The following is a 13494-nucleotide window of genomic DNA, read 5'->3' as shown; positions in this document are numbered from 1 at the left end:
ATGTTGTAGCCCATGTTCTAAAAATCGGCCGACTAGGCGCCTAGGCGCTACGCGTCACTTTTCCGCCCCGATTTATGCCAAGTCGGTTTAAAAAATTGGGTATCCGATTTTTTCCGCCTAGACCGCCTAAATGACCGCCTAGCCGCCTAAATAACCGCCTAGCCGCCTAATTTTTTTTTTTTTTTTTAATTTTTTTTTTAGTTTTAATAATATTTTTATTTGTTTATTTGATCTAAAATTTTATAAATATCATTTATATTCATAATTTTGATGAAAATTACACTATATTAAATTTATATATTCTATTGGTGTGTTTTATACAATCATAAACATGTTATACACAAATAAAGATTAACATGTTTTATAACATAGTAAACCATCTAAAAATTCCGCCCCGCATAATTTCCGATTAATCCCCGATTTTTTCTTTAGGCGCTAGGCCCAATCCGACCGCCCGACTAGCGCTTACCGCGTTCCAGATACAAAATGAGATCCAAAATCTATAGTAATTTCGAAAAATACATTTTTAATGGTTCTTTTGACTATTAACCAAATTGTACTGAAATGCTTTTTTATAAATTTCTTTTTTTTTTCGTCGACAATTATCTCAATTTGATTTAATTTTGCATGTGTTTAGAAATTTTAATATTAAATGATTGGTTGACATCAAGATTGTCTAAAATTAATATAACATGAAACCAAATAAATATTTTTAGTCTTTGGGTTATCAACATAACATCAAAAACCTCAACCATTATAACCAAACAAAAAAAAAAGATTTAAAATGTAGTTATAGAATTGGACCATATTAAAACCGAAAACAACCAACCCAAAACAAACTAATATCCAAATTAAACAAATTTAATGTCTTTTTATTTTCAAAATAACAAATTTAACCATCTCATCCCGCGCAAGATATTATCCAGACTAGGTATATTACAATGATGGGATGATGATGAAGTTCTATTTGTTGAAACTTCCCCTGTTTTAAACATTATTACTATTTATTATGGGAATCTATTTTCTATAACTGGCATCATTATAGATTACTTTTATGACTCTTATACATTGGCCCAATCAGTTTTTAATAAATAATTACTGGTTCAACATAAAATATTTTCGGCAAATTTATTATTCAAAAATATAAAACTGATGATAATGTATAACTTACTCTTCATTCCGCAGCTCACATGAAATCTTTTTGGTGTCTTTTCCATTCACGGCTACGATTTCAAGAGGAGGACTAAGCTCAACAATCTGACCGATAACATCTACATCTATGCAACATATAATACTAACACGTTCTATACATGAAAAAAAATTCTAATTAAATATACAACTTGGAGTGAGGCAAAGAAAACTCACCAACCAGAAAATCTGTATTTAGATTACCATCCAATATTTCACGAAAATGGACTGGCTGGAAACCAGTCAATCGTAGAGGTAAATCTCCACATAAGCGAACACGGGTCATGGGTAGAAACTGAATCTTATATCCATATGAGTGGGCAACTACAAAATTAATCAATTTTTTGGAGCAACCTTCGTTTAGAACTGCTTCAAAATGGGACACCAAATCATTTTTTACAGTTGCATGTATCTTATCACCATGAACAATATATAAGAGAAAAAATTAAATATATCAAAGAGGTACTTGAATCCATATATAATAAGTTCAGATCGACAATTATAAACGTTATCACATGACTTACACTTGAATCGACTAAAACCATCTCAATGCTCTCTCCAGCCCGAGCAGAATATTGTTTCCATAGCCGAATTACCTTAACCCTTATTCTCCACATTGTTTTGAAAGGTTTCAATGCAGAGATTTGATCAAAATTTGTCATTGTTTTATTCGTTATCAACTTCTTGAGAGTCTTTCTTAGTGTTTGTGAGAGATACAATATAATGGCTCATTATTATATAGTAACCATCAACCATTAGGTTAAAAAGTAGGTCATCTCGAAATATTGGAAATAAAATATATACCATGAATATAAAGAGTTGGTAAAAAAAATGGAAAATATCACATAATATTTTGTTCCCATAACTTTATAACTCCAAAAACAATAAAAATATTTTCAAACAGGCAATACTTGGTGCAAACTCAAGATCTTAATTACAAATATATTATATTTCCAATTTCTAGTACCTTATTTAATGGTTTGCGTAATCTCCAAGTCAAATCCGATCTCCAGCTTATAAGTTGGAGTATAATTTATTTTCGATTTATTCACCTTATAGATTTTTTTGGCTTAAACTCCAAGATTAATGAAATAGTTAATAATAAGGGGACCGATAAAGTATAATTCGAAAATTAGAAGTCATTAAACAATGAATCAAAAATAACTTGACTTAAAAATTAAGTATGTAAATTCATTTTAATATATACTATAATATGTATCTAACGTAAACCAATAAAATCAAGCTTACGGAATTCATATATGAGGTGTATCCCGGACTCGTAGAAATAGTTAAACGATATTTAATTGGTCAAACCGTTAGTACCAAAAAAAAATGAATTTAAATTTATTACTATTTGCTTAGATACTGTCAAATTTAGTATGTCATAGTTGGTAAGTTAAATCATCATAAACAAATAACAAAACTGAACAAAGTAATAAAACAGAGGCTTTCTATTAATTTAAGAATGACGAAGATCGAAGTTCGAGACATACAGATCTCCAGCAGAACTCAAAACGATTTTAAAAGACAATTGCAATATATTAAAAAAAAATACCAGATGAAAACGAAAGCCTCTGTAAAACGCCCTGCAATCCCTAATTTCCTTACGTGCGTGCATGAGCTTTTTAGTAAAACAGACCAAACACATCAATCAACCAAAACGTACGTGCATGAGATTTTTAGTAATTGAAACAGACCAAACTCATAAAATGTACGTGCATGAAACAGACCAAACTCATCATCCTAAACTACTCATCAAGTCATGAAGCCGTTATGAACATTAGTAAACGTCCGACGCGAAAATGTTTTGACAAATTATTTGAGATTATAAAAAAACACACAAGTATCACACTGTCCGTAGGAAAATATTTTGACTCATGTATAAATCTACCTAATTCATTCTCCTAGAGGTTTATAGATAATAACATTGATGCAAAAGGACAACACTTTGAGCTGTTATCGTTTGGGAGTGGTAGGAGAATCTGTCCTGGATTAAATGGGGATGACTTCTGTGGAGTTTTGTCTGGCGAATCTGTTCAATCATTTTCGTTGGGAGTTACCTGAACGCATGGTGGTTGAAGATGTCGACATGGAGGAAGCTCATGGGATTCCTGTGAGCAAGAAAAGTGAGCTTCAACTTGTTCATGTGAAGTACATCATCACTTAAAAAATAAATTCTTCATCGATTGTACTTCATATAAAACAAAATCTATCTTTATCTAAATATATTTTAATATTTTACCGTATGGTAATTCTGAAGCTTTGAAGAGTCTCAATGCTGATGTATTCTTCCTTTGTAAGAGCAAGACATGTTGTGAAAAGTATTTATAAACTAAGGACTAAGGCATTTTGACTCTTCGTTATTCGCCGTTTATTTTTCTTGTCTACGTTTTCCATGGCGGATTGTTTCGTATCACAATTTTCTTTCGTCATAATCATGAAGGTGACCACCACACCGGCTGCACATTTAGCTTTCACCAACTTGGCTTACTGCTCACCCTCTGATCTCTCAGTTTCACCGGCTCCGACCTCGACCTCTTCCTCGCCAACGTCGCTGACGTCCACAATGAAAAGTTTGTATCCCATTAATATTAGTAAACTTAAATTAGGAAACCTTGTCTTTAAAACACAAAAAAAAAATTTGAGAAGCTCTATAAAATCGCCACGTCAACGGTCTTGTTCTGAAATCCTTGTCAAGCCGCCACTTGTTAAAGTTAATGTGAATGTATTTAAGACAAATGCTCCTCTTTTAATGTAAAGGAGATTTGTTTTTTTTTCTTTACTATTACAGTAAAAGATATCAAAAAGAATACTAGTTTTATGAAAGACATAAGTAAGTTTCTTGTATGTAGAAAAGAATAAAGACCTAAGAAAATTTGCAATTCGCTGGTCCAAGAACAAACGAAGAATAGTTAGAGGAATGATTCTAAAATAATTGTAATGACAAATCTTTTTTTTCTTAATGGAGGAATACGTCAGTAGGCATCTAGACCTGAGGCGTGCCTAAAAACGATTAAAAAATCTCCTAGGGCTACGTCACCATTTTAAAAATAATTAATACAAAATTTAAAACCAAATTTAAATGTGTTTCTTTAGTATAAAATCTTATAAAATATTTAAATTAGTAATTATATCTCTTTATGATACTTCTAAAGAATTGTTAAAGTTTTTTAATGGGCATAAGATATATTGCTTTTCTCGAAGATTTTAAAGCCTATATAGTCAAAATATCATCAATTGATTTTACCAAAATATATTGGTAATTTGTGGGAAAATTAATTTTAAATAATTTTTTTTTTTTTTGGAAAGATAGTAAACTATGAAAGTCTTAGATTTCCACTGAAATAGTTTAGTAAAAACATGTTTTGTCTTTTTAAAAATTAAAAAACTTAATTAAGATACAATGTTTATTTTTAAGAACTAAAAGCTACAATAGAAACCAATAATTCATTCAGAACCTAGTTTTATGATCATGAATATATCATATGTTGATTATAAAGCGTTATATATCTATTTGAATTTGGAACCGAAAGATTGGAAATAAATTGACTTCCCAAGCGGAAGGGAATATTCAACTTAAAATAGTTATATATATATAATATTTTATAATTAAGATAAACAAACACATAAGATCTCTAACAATATAATTACTATATGAATTGAAAGTTCTCAGACATATCAAAATATCCACCACTTAGAAATATAATAGATAACGAAAGCCATACTTCTATAATATTCTCATTCTTTTACAGATATATATTTGCTTAGAACCTACTATGCATTGCTGGTTTTATTTCTCCACCTCGCTTTGAGACCATCTTGGATCGAACCTTTGCTAATTCATGTCATTGGTTAACAGCGAGTCCACGAAATCGTACTCATTAGCAAAATCCTATATATATATAAGAAAAAGTTTAATCAAAAAAATTTCATGACTTTTTGTCAAAAAAAAAAAAAAATTCATGACTTAAAAACTTCAAATTATAGACAAATAATTTAACCTTACGTACCTTCGGATCCAGTGACGACCAATCGACAAAATCTGGAACACCTTGTTCCTAGCAAATAGATTCGAAGTTTCAGAGTATATTTAAATGAAAAAATGATTTGATATATATAGCATCATAGATTTATGGAAATATATTTAGAATGATACATATTAGAGTACCTGCTCATGATTAGGGTTCATGTTGAAAACTGGATAATTCGTCTCCGGGGCAGCAACAATGTTTGATGTTTCTCCATCAGAACGTCCCTTCAGAACAAAGTCAAATATATAAGTCAGCAAGACATTCTTTGACCATATATAATCTTTGATAGGACGTTGATTCATATTCAATCTTGTAATTTCTAAAATAATATGCATATACCTGATTTATGTTCACAAAGTTCCCGTCACCATTTTCCTCAAGAGAAAAAAACTGATTCAGTTCAGTCTCAAAATTTGCAGGGAGCTCAAATTTGTTGGTAGAAACTGCTTCTTCTTGTTGCTGCTCGTCACATTGACAAAAAAAAGTCTCACAACATTATATAATGCATGTATATGTACATTATTGAAATATTAGGGTAGTGATGATATATACCTTGTTGTGGTCGATCTGGAGGTTACTTATATTGCAAAAAAGCTCATCAGTATTGTTGAGGTAATCACACAAGCTGAGATTCTCCAGTTGAGGAATTTCAAGATTTGGCTGTGTAGTTGCATTGTCATGTGCCTGAGGCTTATATGCAGTGTTCTCGTTGTTTAAGAACATTTGCATCCCATACGAGAAGTTGCTAGGTCCTGGTTGATTAGGAGTTAAACTTTCATGGATGTTTACACTTGCATTATAAGTTACACTTCCATAACTGTTCAGACCTGGTTGATTTGGATATAAACTTCCACGGCTGCTCATTCCTAGTTGATTAGAAGTTAACCTTCCATAGCTACTCATTCCATGTTGGTCAGCAGTCAAACTTCCATTGTTGTTCATTCTTTGTTGATTAGAAGTTGAAATTCCATAGCTACTCATTCCTGGTTGATTAGGAGTTTGAGAAAAACTTCCATTGATGTTCACTCCTAGTTGATTAGAAGTTAAACTTCTGTAGCTGCGCATTCCCTGTTGGTCAGGAGTCAAACTTCCATGGTTGTTCATTCCTGGCTGATCAAAAGTTGAATTTACATAGCTTCTCACTCCTGGTTGACTAGGAGTTAAATTTTCATAGCTCATTATTCCTGGTTGAGTAGGGGTCAATCTTTCATAGCTGCTCACCATGTTATTGTTGAAACTAGTACCATTAATAGCCGAAAGTCCATGTCCAAACCCCATAACTTGAGATGTTTGGACAGTTTTGTTCGCCATCACGGTTGGTTCGAAAAGGCTTCTTCTTCCTTCGTTTTGAGATGGTTGGATTGGGAAACTGAGGTTGCTTTTGGTGGGAATGGTTAAGTTTGATCGAATACCTCGCGGCTCATAGGTGGATGACCGGTTCATGTAGTTGTAAGGCATCTGGTTGAAGCGGACGGGCTCAGCTGTGTTGGATAAGAGTCTAGACTGTCCATAACCTTGTCCGGATTTGGAATAGAATGATCTATTGTTAATAGTTGTGTCGTACAAAGAAGAAGATGGTGCGTTGTTGTTGTAGTACGGATCTCTGAGGTGAGCCTGCAGAAATATCGAGTCTATGCCTTTAGTCGGCAACATTCTTGAACATGAAAAACCTTGTTCAGCAACTTTCCTTAAGAATATTCGATATTTCTGCGTAGCAAACAATTTTGAGTTAATTAAAAAGATGAATGATACGCACAATTTACAGTATTTATTATTTTAACATAAAAAGGTAAAAAATAAATAATCACAACTTAAGTGAATCGGACAAAAAGTTCTAACTATCTCAATTAAACAAAAAAAAAAAAATCTCCAACTTTATGAAAACTTTGCCGATTTAGACCCATAAGTTAACGTTAGTCAACATTAACATTTCGTTATCACTGAAGTTTAATAGACTTTTTACAATGTTATTCCTTAAACCTTGTTACTTGCTAATGTATAACTCTCGATGAGTTTAAAGTCTTTTCATTCGACTCACATAGATTTGTTGTTTTAAAAAACTTTAAAAGAAAATTCCCGTTTAGAATATATTATTATTATCCGAAAACATTTTTGAAAAGGGATATGATCAAACCTGTAAATGGCTGGCTATGTTCTCTCTTGTCAAGTACGGTAGGTTCATGTACTCTAAGATTTTCTTTGGCACAGCCTCTTTGGAAGATTCAAGTTAAGTAAACAAATATAAACATATTAGTCAGTGTATATATCTACATAAACTTGAAAATGTAAAAAATGATGGAATTCCATATCATGTATTATATATAATCTACAAATAATTAAAACACTTACTGTCAAGACCAATATATCGGATAGCTTGTAGGAAAAGGTCATGAAGACCGTCCGTCCACTTTATCTTAGGCTTCTTCAAGGGCCGCGAATCATCATCAGAACCACCGTTTGATTTTCTTTTTCGGTTTTCTCCTGAACCGTCTGTACTAACATAACTTCCATTTGAACTGTTCACGGGTCTTGAATCCGTTATAGGTGAGAACCTCTTATTGGTCTTCAAGACATTAGCTTGTTCAGTAAGTAACTGGATTTGCTGAGGGATGCTAACATCTGTGTCCCTGTAGTTGGGTTCGGTCCATAATATGGACTTATCATTCCTCTTATAAGTTAAAGCAACTTGGTAGATCTGGGGTATGTCAGTTGGTCTGATGGGTTTTGGAAGAAAACACTTTGCTCCACAAGCCAAACTCTCATGTTCTATGTTGCTGTCCGATGACATGACTTTCATGTTTAAGAAAATGTAAAGAAAAAATAGTTATAGCTTAGAATAAATGGATGATGTGGAATAGTCTATTCCATTAATTTCATAAATTCTTTTACCATTTGACATGAATGGAATGGAATACTCATTCCATCAATTCCAAAAATAGATAGAGAAAATACAAAGAGAATCATTCCATAACAAATTTGATCATGAATAAATGGAATAAATTTCATTATTCCATTCCTGCCATTCCATTTATTTTAAATTCTACAAATTCAATACTTGTGTACCAGTTACACCCTTATTGTAATTTTATGTAAGTAGTAAAAAAAACTTACCTATAACCGGTATATTGCCAAATTCTCGAGTGATTTGCTTTTTGAGTTGTAGACCGTTCATGTGAGGCATGTAATAATCTGTGACTATAAGATCGATATTGTGTCTTTGGGTTTTAAGAGTAGACAATGCTTCGATCGGGTCTTGTACAGCTATAACTGAGATCTCCTTAAACGACGGATCTAAAACCATTTAACCAAAAATGAATTTCTAATGTAAATGTGAAAATATTGCAAGTACGAGAGACTATATACTTTTACTTGCATGTCTTAACCTTTTAAAAACGAAGAAACTGAGCAAAATGGAGGTCTAACTATATACACACACAGATATATACATATATATATTTCACTTTATATGAAACATTTCACAAAATTTTAGAATGTTCATAGCATCAACTAAACATATTCTTTAAAATAACAACATTTAAATTGTCATGGATATACTTTTTAAATACTTTTTAAAAGACTAACAGGTTGATTACTTTATAAGAAAGGGCGATTTGAAGTACGTAAATTAATTTTAAACTTCGAACAAAAAACATTTCGTACGTACACACGATCATGTCATTTTTTCATTCAGACAAAAAGTTACTATCTTATAAATCAATTATTGATATTTTTTTAAAACCGTACATATTAAATTGGTTGAAATTTTTGTATTAACCAAACTATTGGTTTAAAAAATCATCAAAGTAATTAAGAATAACTCAATTGAAATTTTAGACGTGTGCATATAATTGGAGTTCAGATCCTGATGATTTAGAAATACAATTGTTGAATTCCACTAAAATATAACTTTTCAAAGGGCTAAAAATTACGATATTTGAAGTTTTTTTCCTAAATCTCAATAAATCAGGAAGAGATATTTGAAGTTAGCTAATAGGTTTATCCTGTTCAAATCTTAACAAAATTACGAAGAAATCTATACATGTTGTATTTGAGAATAAGATCTTAATTACCTCTATATTTGGATTTTTCGAGCATGCGTGACACAACTCCTAGGAAAACAGGATCATCGTCCACGACCATAACATTGATTCTTAAATCAGAGCTTTGGTTGTCGAAAGATTGGGCAAAAGCCATTTTGCTAGTCTTTGTATATCTATTTTTTGTGTTTCTCAAGTCTGTATAAACTTAGGCTGCAGAAAGCTCAATATTTAAAGGCACAAAGTAGTCACGCAAATACAACACTTGGCAGTCTTGTATGGTTCATATGTAAGTTTATTGCAGAAAAAAATATATAATAATAAATAAGACAAAGGAACTTATATATTTTTAAACAATTATAATGATTACATTGAAAAGTAAGAAAAATTAAGAAAATATAGATAAAACAAATTAACATTGTGCGGAAATACCGTGTGCTAATTTATGTATAAAATCTAGACTAAAGAAGCAAAAATTAATGCTATTTACCAATATATACTTTTTTGTTCTATTAAATATATGTGATTGTTTTTCTTCTTATTTAGTCTTGATTTTCTAATAGATTTTTTACATCTTTGTTTGGATTTGTACTATAAATGAAAAATACTATAATATTTTATTTTAAATGCAAATGGAAAAAAATATATATTATGACATTAAAGTTAATCTATAGTATAGATGTGATGTAATTTAAATTCTCTGTCCAAACTACATTATCTTAAACTATGAAAGCGATAAACTATTTTCTTTTGTTGAGTGAAACTTGAAAAACTAGAATTACGAAATACAAATGAGGAATTTTGAAACCATGACTCTAAAGCGCTTCATGATATCTGGTGGAAGAAGCAGTCGTGGTGATACTCTCATGTTGACTCGTACCATACCAAAAGTCTTAGGGCATCTGCTATAAGATTTTTCCACTACGATATTAAAATATTGAAAAAATAATAAGAAGAAGAGAGAGAAAGAGAGACTCTACAAAAAAATTTTAGAACTTGCTTACCATTTTCATAATTGATTAGTCTTAGTTTTTGTCTAAAATTTAATTTTTATTAGAATGAAACTAATTCTCTTAATATTGTACTCATTAGGGATATTCATGATAATGAGTATCTCATCATTGTGTGTGCTCTTATAATTTCATATTTACAAATCAATTGGCTGATTGTCATCACAGTTCTGATTTTTTTTTTTTTTTTTTTTGGAACACCATCACAGTTCTGATTTATAAAACAAAATTGTATTACGAAATGAAGAAATCAATTGATTAATGTATTAAAAATATTAAACTGAAATAATATATATATATATATATATATATACCAAATTCAGCTACTAGAATTTATCATATAACTTGCTCAAAGAAAAGAAATTATCATATAACATGAGAATTACGTGTGTCAAACCCGTTGATGTGTTATAAATATTATATTTAACTTTAAATGTCTTGATCTCTAAAAATAATAAAATAGTAAAATCATACAAGATCGTTACTTTGATATTCAAAGTCAATTTAGAATTTGTGAACAGTTTTGATATATTATATAACGATTTTAACAATAATTTTGTCGTTATAGTATTAAGTAAAACTACAATACTAAATATAAATAAAACAATAGTGATCGTATCATCTATAGCTATCATCGCTTATATATTAACATATTTAAAAATCAAATTTAAAACTATTTTAATGTATTTGATAAATTATTAGAGAATTTTTTTATATTTTATAATTTAGTTTGAAATTATATTTATCGTTATTAAATAATCATACTGATTAAAATAATATAAAATAGATAATTAATTTTGACCAATAAATTGAAAAATAATGGGCCTTATCATATATTTTGTTTATAATATTTAATATCATCATAAATTTTTATTTCATTTTTATAATATTATCACCTTTTAACCATTTATTTCAAAATTATATACAGTTTATTTATTAGTTTATATTTTTGCTTACTTGTATAAAATACTTACTGCTCTGTTCTATTAAAATGAAAGTTTCGTTTAGAATATTACATTAGTAATAATTATTTAATATTTGTTAGGGATGTCTGCTTCTTTTCGCCTTTAATCAAAAGTCAAAATCTTGTCAGGTTTTTTTTTTTGAAATCTTGTCAGTTTTTCTTAACATCTAATTGTCAAAACTATCGTCCGTTTTGTATAGACGTACGTGAAAAAGTGTCCGTTAAGGAAACACTTACAATTAATGAAGAATCGAATATAACACATATGCAACAGAAAGTGAAAAGGTTAGTTGCATGCAAGACAATGACTGTTAATGTATTCCAATAGGCTCCAGTACTTTGTAGTTAATCAATTAAGGAAAACAAAAAGTGGTTTGAAATTAGAAAGGGAAATGAGCATGTAAAAAGTTAATGGGTTAAGCCTTTCTTCAAAAAAAAAAAAAAAAGTTAATGGGTTTGCAGTTATGGAAAAACTAAAGTATGTTGACATTGGTTTAATAATCAGGAAAAACTTAAGTAATGAATTAATATGGTTAATACTAATAACAATCAGCGTTAATCAACTACCGTTCCGAAAAATATCAGCTCTAACAGTGGATGTTGAACATTTTTTGGTTAATGCGACATTTGAGAGCAAGAAGGCGAAAACGATTAAGGGAAAATTAATTATCCTAAACATTATAGGATTAGTTTTGTTTTTAAATCAATTTTGATTGTTCGGGATGAAAGGTACATATATAAGTTTCTGAGGTTTCTCATTGGTCCGGAATGTTTTGTAACGTATGAAATAATCGGAGAAAGTAGGATAGTCTAGATTTGTTCTCTAGAAGGATAATGAACAATCTTTTTTTTACTAAGATATTGGTAAAGTTTCAATCTTCTTATTATGTTTTCATCTCTGTGATCAAGAGATGGTCTTTCTTTTGAACATGTATGAAATGGTAAAGTTTCAAGCATTTGGGGGAAGTGGTAAAAGGTCACATGATGACATGAGTTAGATATTGATCATCTCATAGCGGATATTCATCGTGTGAATAGTTTAGGATGAGGAGCTTCATCCTGAGATCGGAGCGCGTGTGGAGTGTGGACTAGGGTATGAATTCTCCAGTTGTTTTGTTCTTACTGTTTTAGTACTGAAGGAACTAAGGAAGTATGATTACTCCCATTTTATTTACCAACACGTATGCTTCTCCACGAATTGATTTTTACCAAAGAACACGTATGCTTCTTTCTTATTTGTGAGATAGTGGTTTTAATCCATAGTTTTCAGAAAAACTACACTATGTTTTTTATTTAAATTAAAACCCTTAAAATATAACTTACAAATAGATAAAAGTAAGTCATTATTTTAAATTTTCATATATCAGACAAGCTTATACGCACTTGTTTCTTATTTGAAGTTTCATTGATATAATTCTCATTCTAACAAAACTGTAAAATAGAAAAATGCAGATTTTTAACCCTCCGCCTTTTTTGCAGATTCAGCAACAAGCAAAGGATAATTAAGATTTTATGACATTAAAGTAGTGGATGTTCCTTTTGTATAATTATATTATTGCTAGATAGTTATAGGTATTTTTCAATAAAAATAAGGAAAATAGAAAATAAAAGAAAATCAGAAGAGTTTCCCAAGTAAAAAACTTTGAGATATTCATAAGAAATTATTTTGATACATGTATGCCTATAAATGATTCAAAATTTATTTAAACATTAAATTTTAATTAAGTAATTAATATTTAGATTAAATTTCCACTGTAGATGTTTTAATGGCTTCCACCATCATACTTTGTTTTTTTTTTTTTTTTTTTTTTAAACCAGGTGTTGACCCTGCGGCCCACCACCTAGGTCCGGCGTCAGCCTTTGTCTGTACCTTCTTACGGGCCCTGGACCCGCCTCCCCCTCCCCGCGAGTCGAACCGGTCACCTCCCCTCCCCAAGGAGGATACCACTGGACTACGAGGTCATGGGTATCATACCTTGTTTTACTATATCGTTTAGTACCGCAAGCGGACAAATGGTCTTACTTAAGTTTCTTTCATCTACTATCACGCATTTAAGGATATCAAATCTTTTACGTTTCGACTATTATTAGCAGGTACGGATAGCACCGCGGTACGGATGTACGGATATAAGAAAAGTTGACTTTTTTTTGTCAGCAAGAAAAGTTGACTTTAAACAAATCAAATAATTAACTACTTTCTCTCCTGGTTGTTTGTTTTGGATCGTTACCCTACGAGAGACAGAATAATTGGTTGGGGTCTCACC

The 13494-nt window shown here is 30.6% G+C and overlaps 1 protein-coding gene across 1 annotated transcript; it reads right to left on the bottom strand.

Annotated features, from left to right (window-relative positions):
- Positions 1-4946: 4946 nt before the first annotated feature.
- On the bottom strand, positions 4947-9442 carry LOC106333471 (putative two-component response regulator ARR21). The gene is made up of 9 exons (XM_013771914.1): positions 9290-9442; positions 8331-8510; positions 7569-8009; positions 7354-7430; positions 5772-6926; positions 5559-5678; positions 5357-5443; positions 5199-5246; positions 4947-5080 (listed from the first exon to the last, which is right to left on the bottom strand). Exons 1-9 carry the CDS (start codon positions 9411-9413, stop codon positions 5024-5026), a joined length of 2289 nt encoding a protein of 762 aa, XP_013627368.1. The 5' UTR covers positions 9414-9442; the 3' UTR covers positions 4947-5023.
- Between the last annotated feature and the right edge of the window lie 4052 nt (positions 9443-13494).

Source organism: Brassica oleracea, chromosome C3, assembly GCF_000695525.1.
Source record: "Brassica oleracea var. oleracea cultivar TO1000 chromosome C3, BOL, whole genome shotgun sequence".
Classification (NCBI taxonomy): Eukaryota; Viridiplantae; Streptophyta; class Magnoliopsida; order Brassicales; family Brassicaceae; genus Brassica; species Brassica oleracea.
Note: the sequence above shows the minus strand (reverse complement) of the source record. Positions and strands in the feature narration are given on the sequence as shown.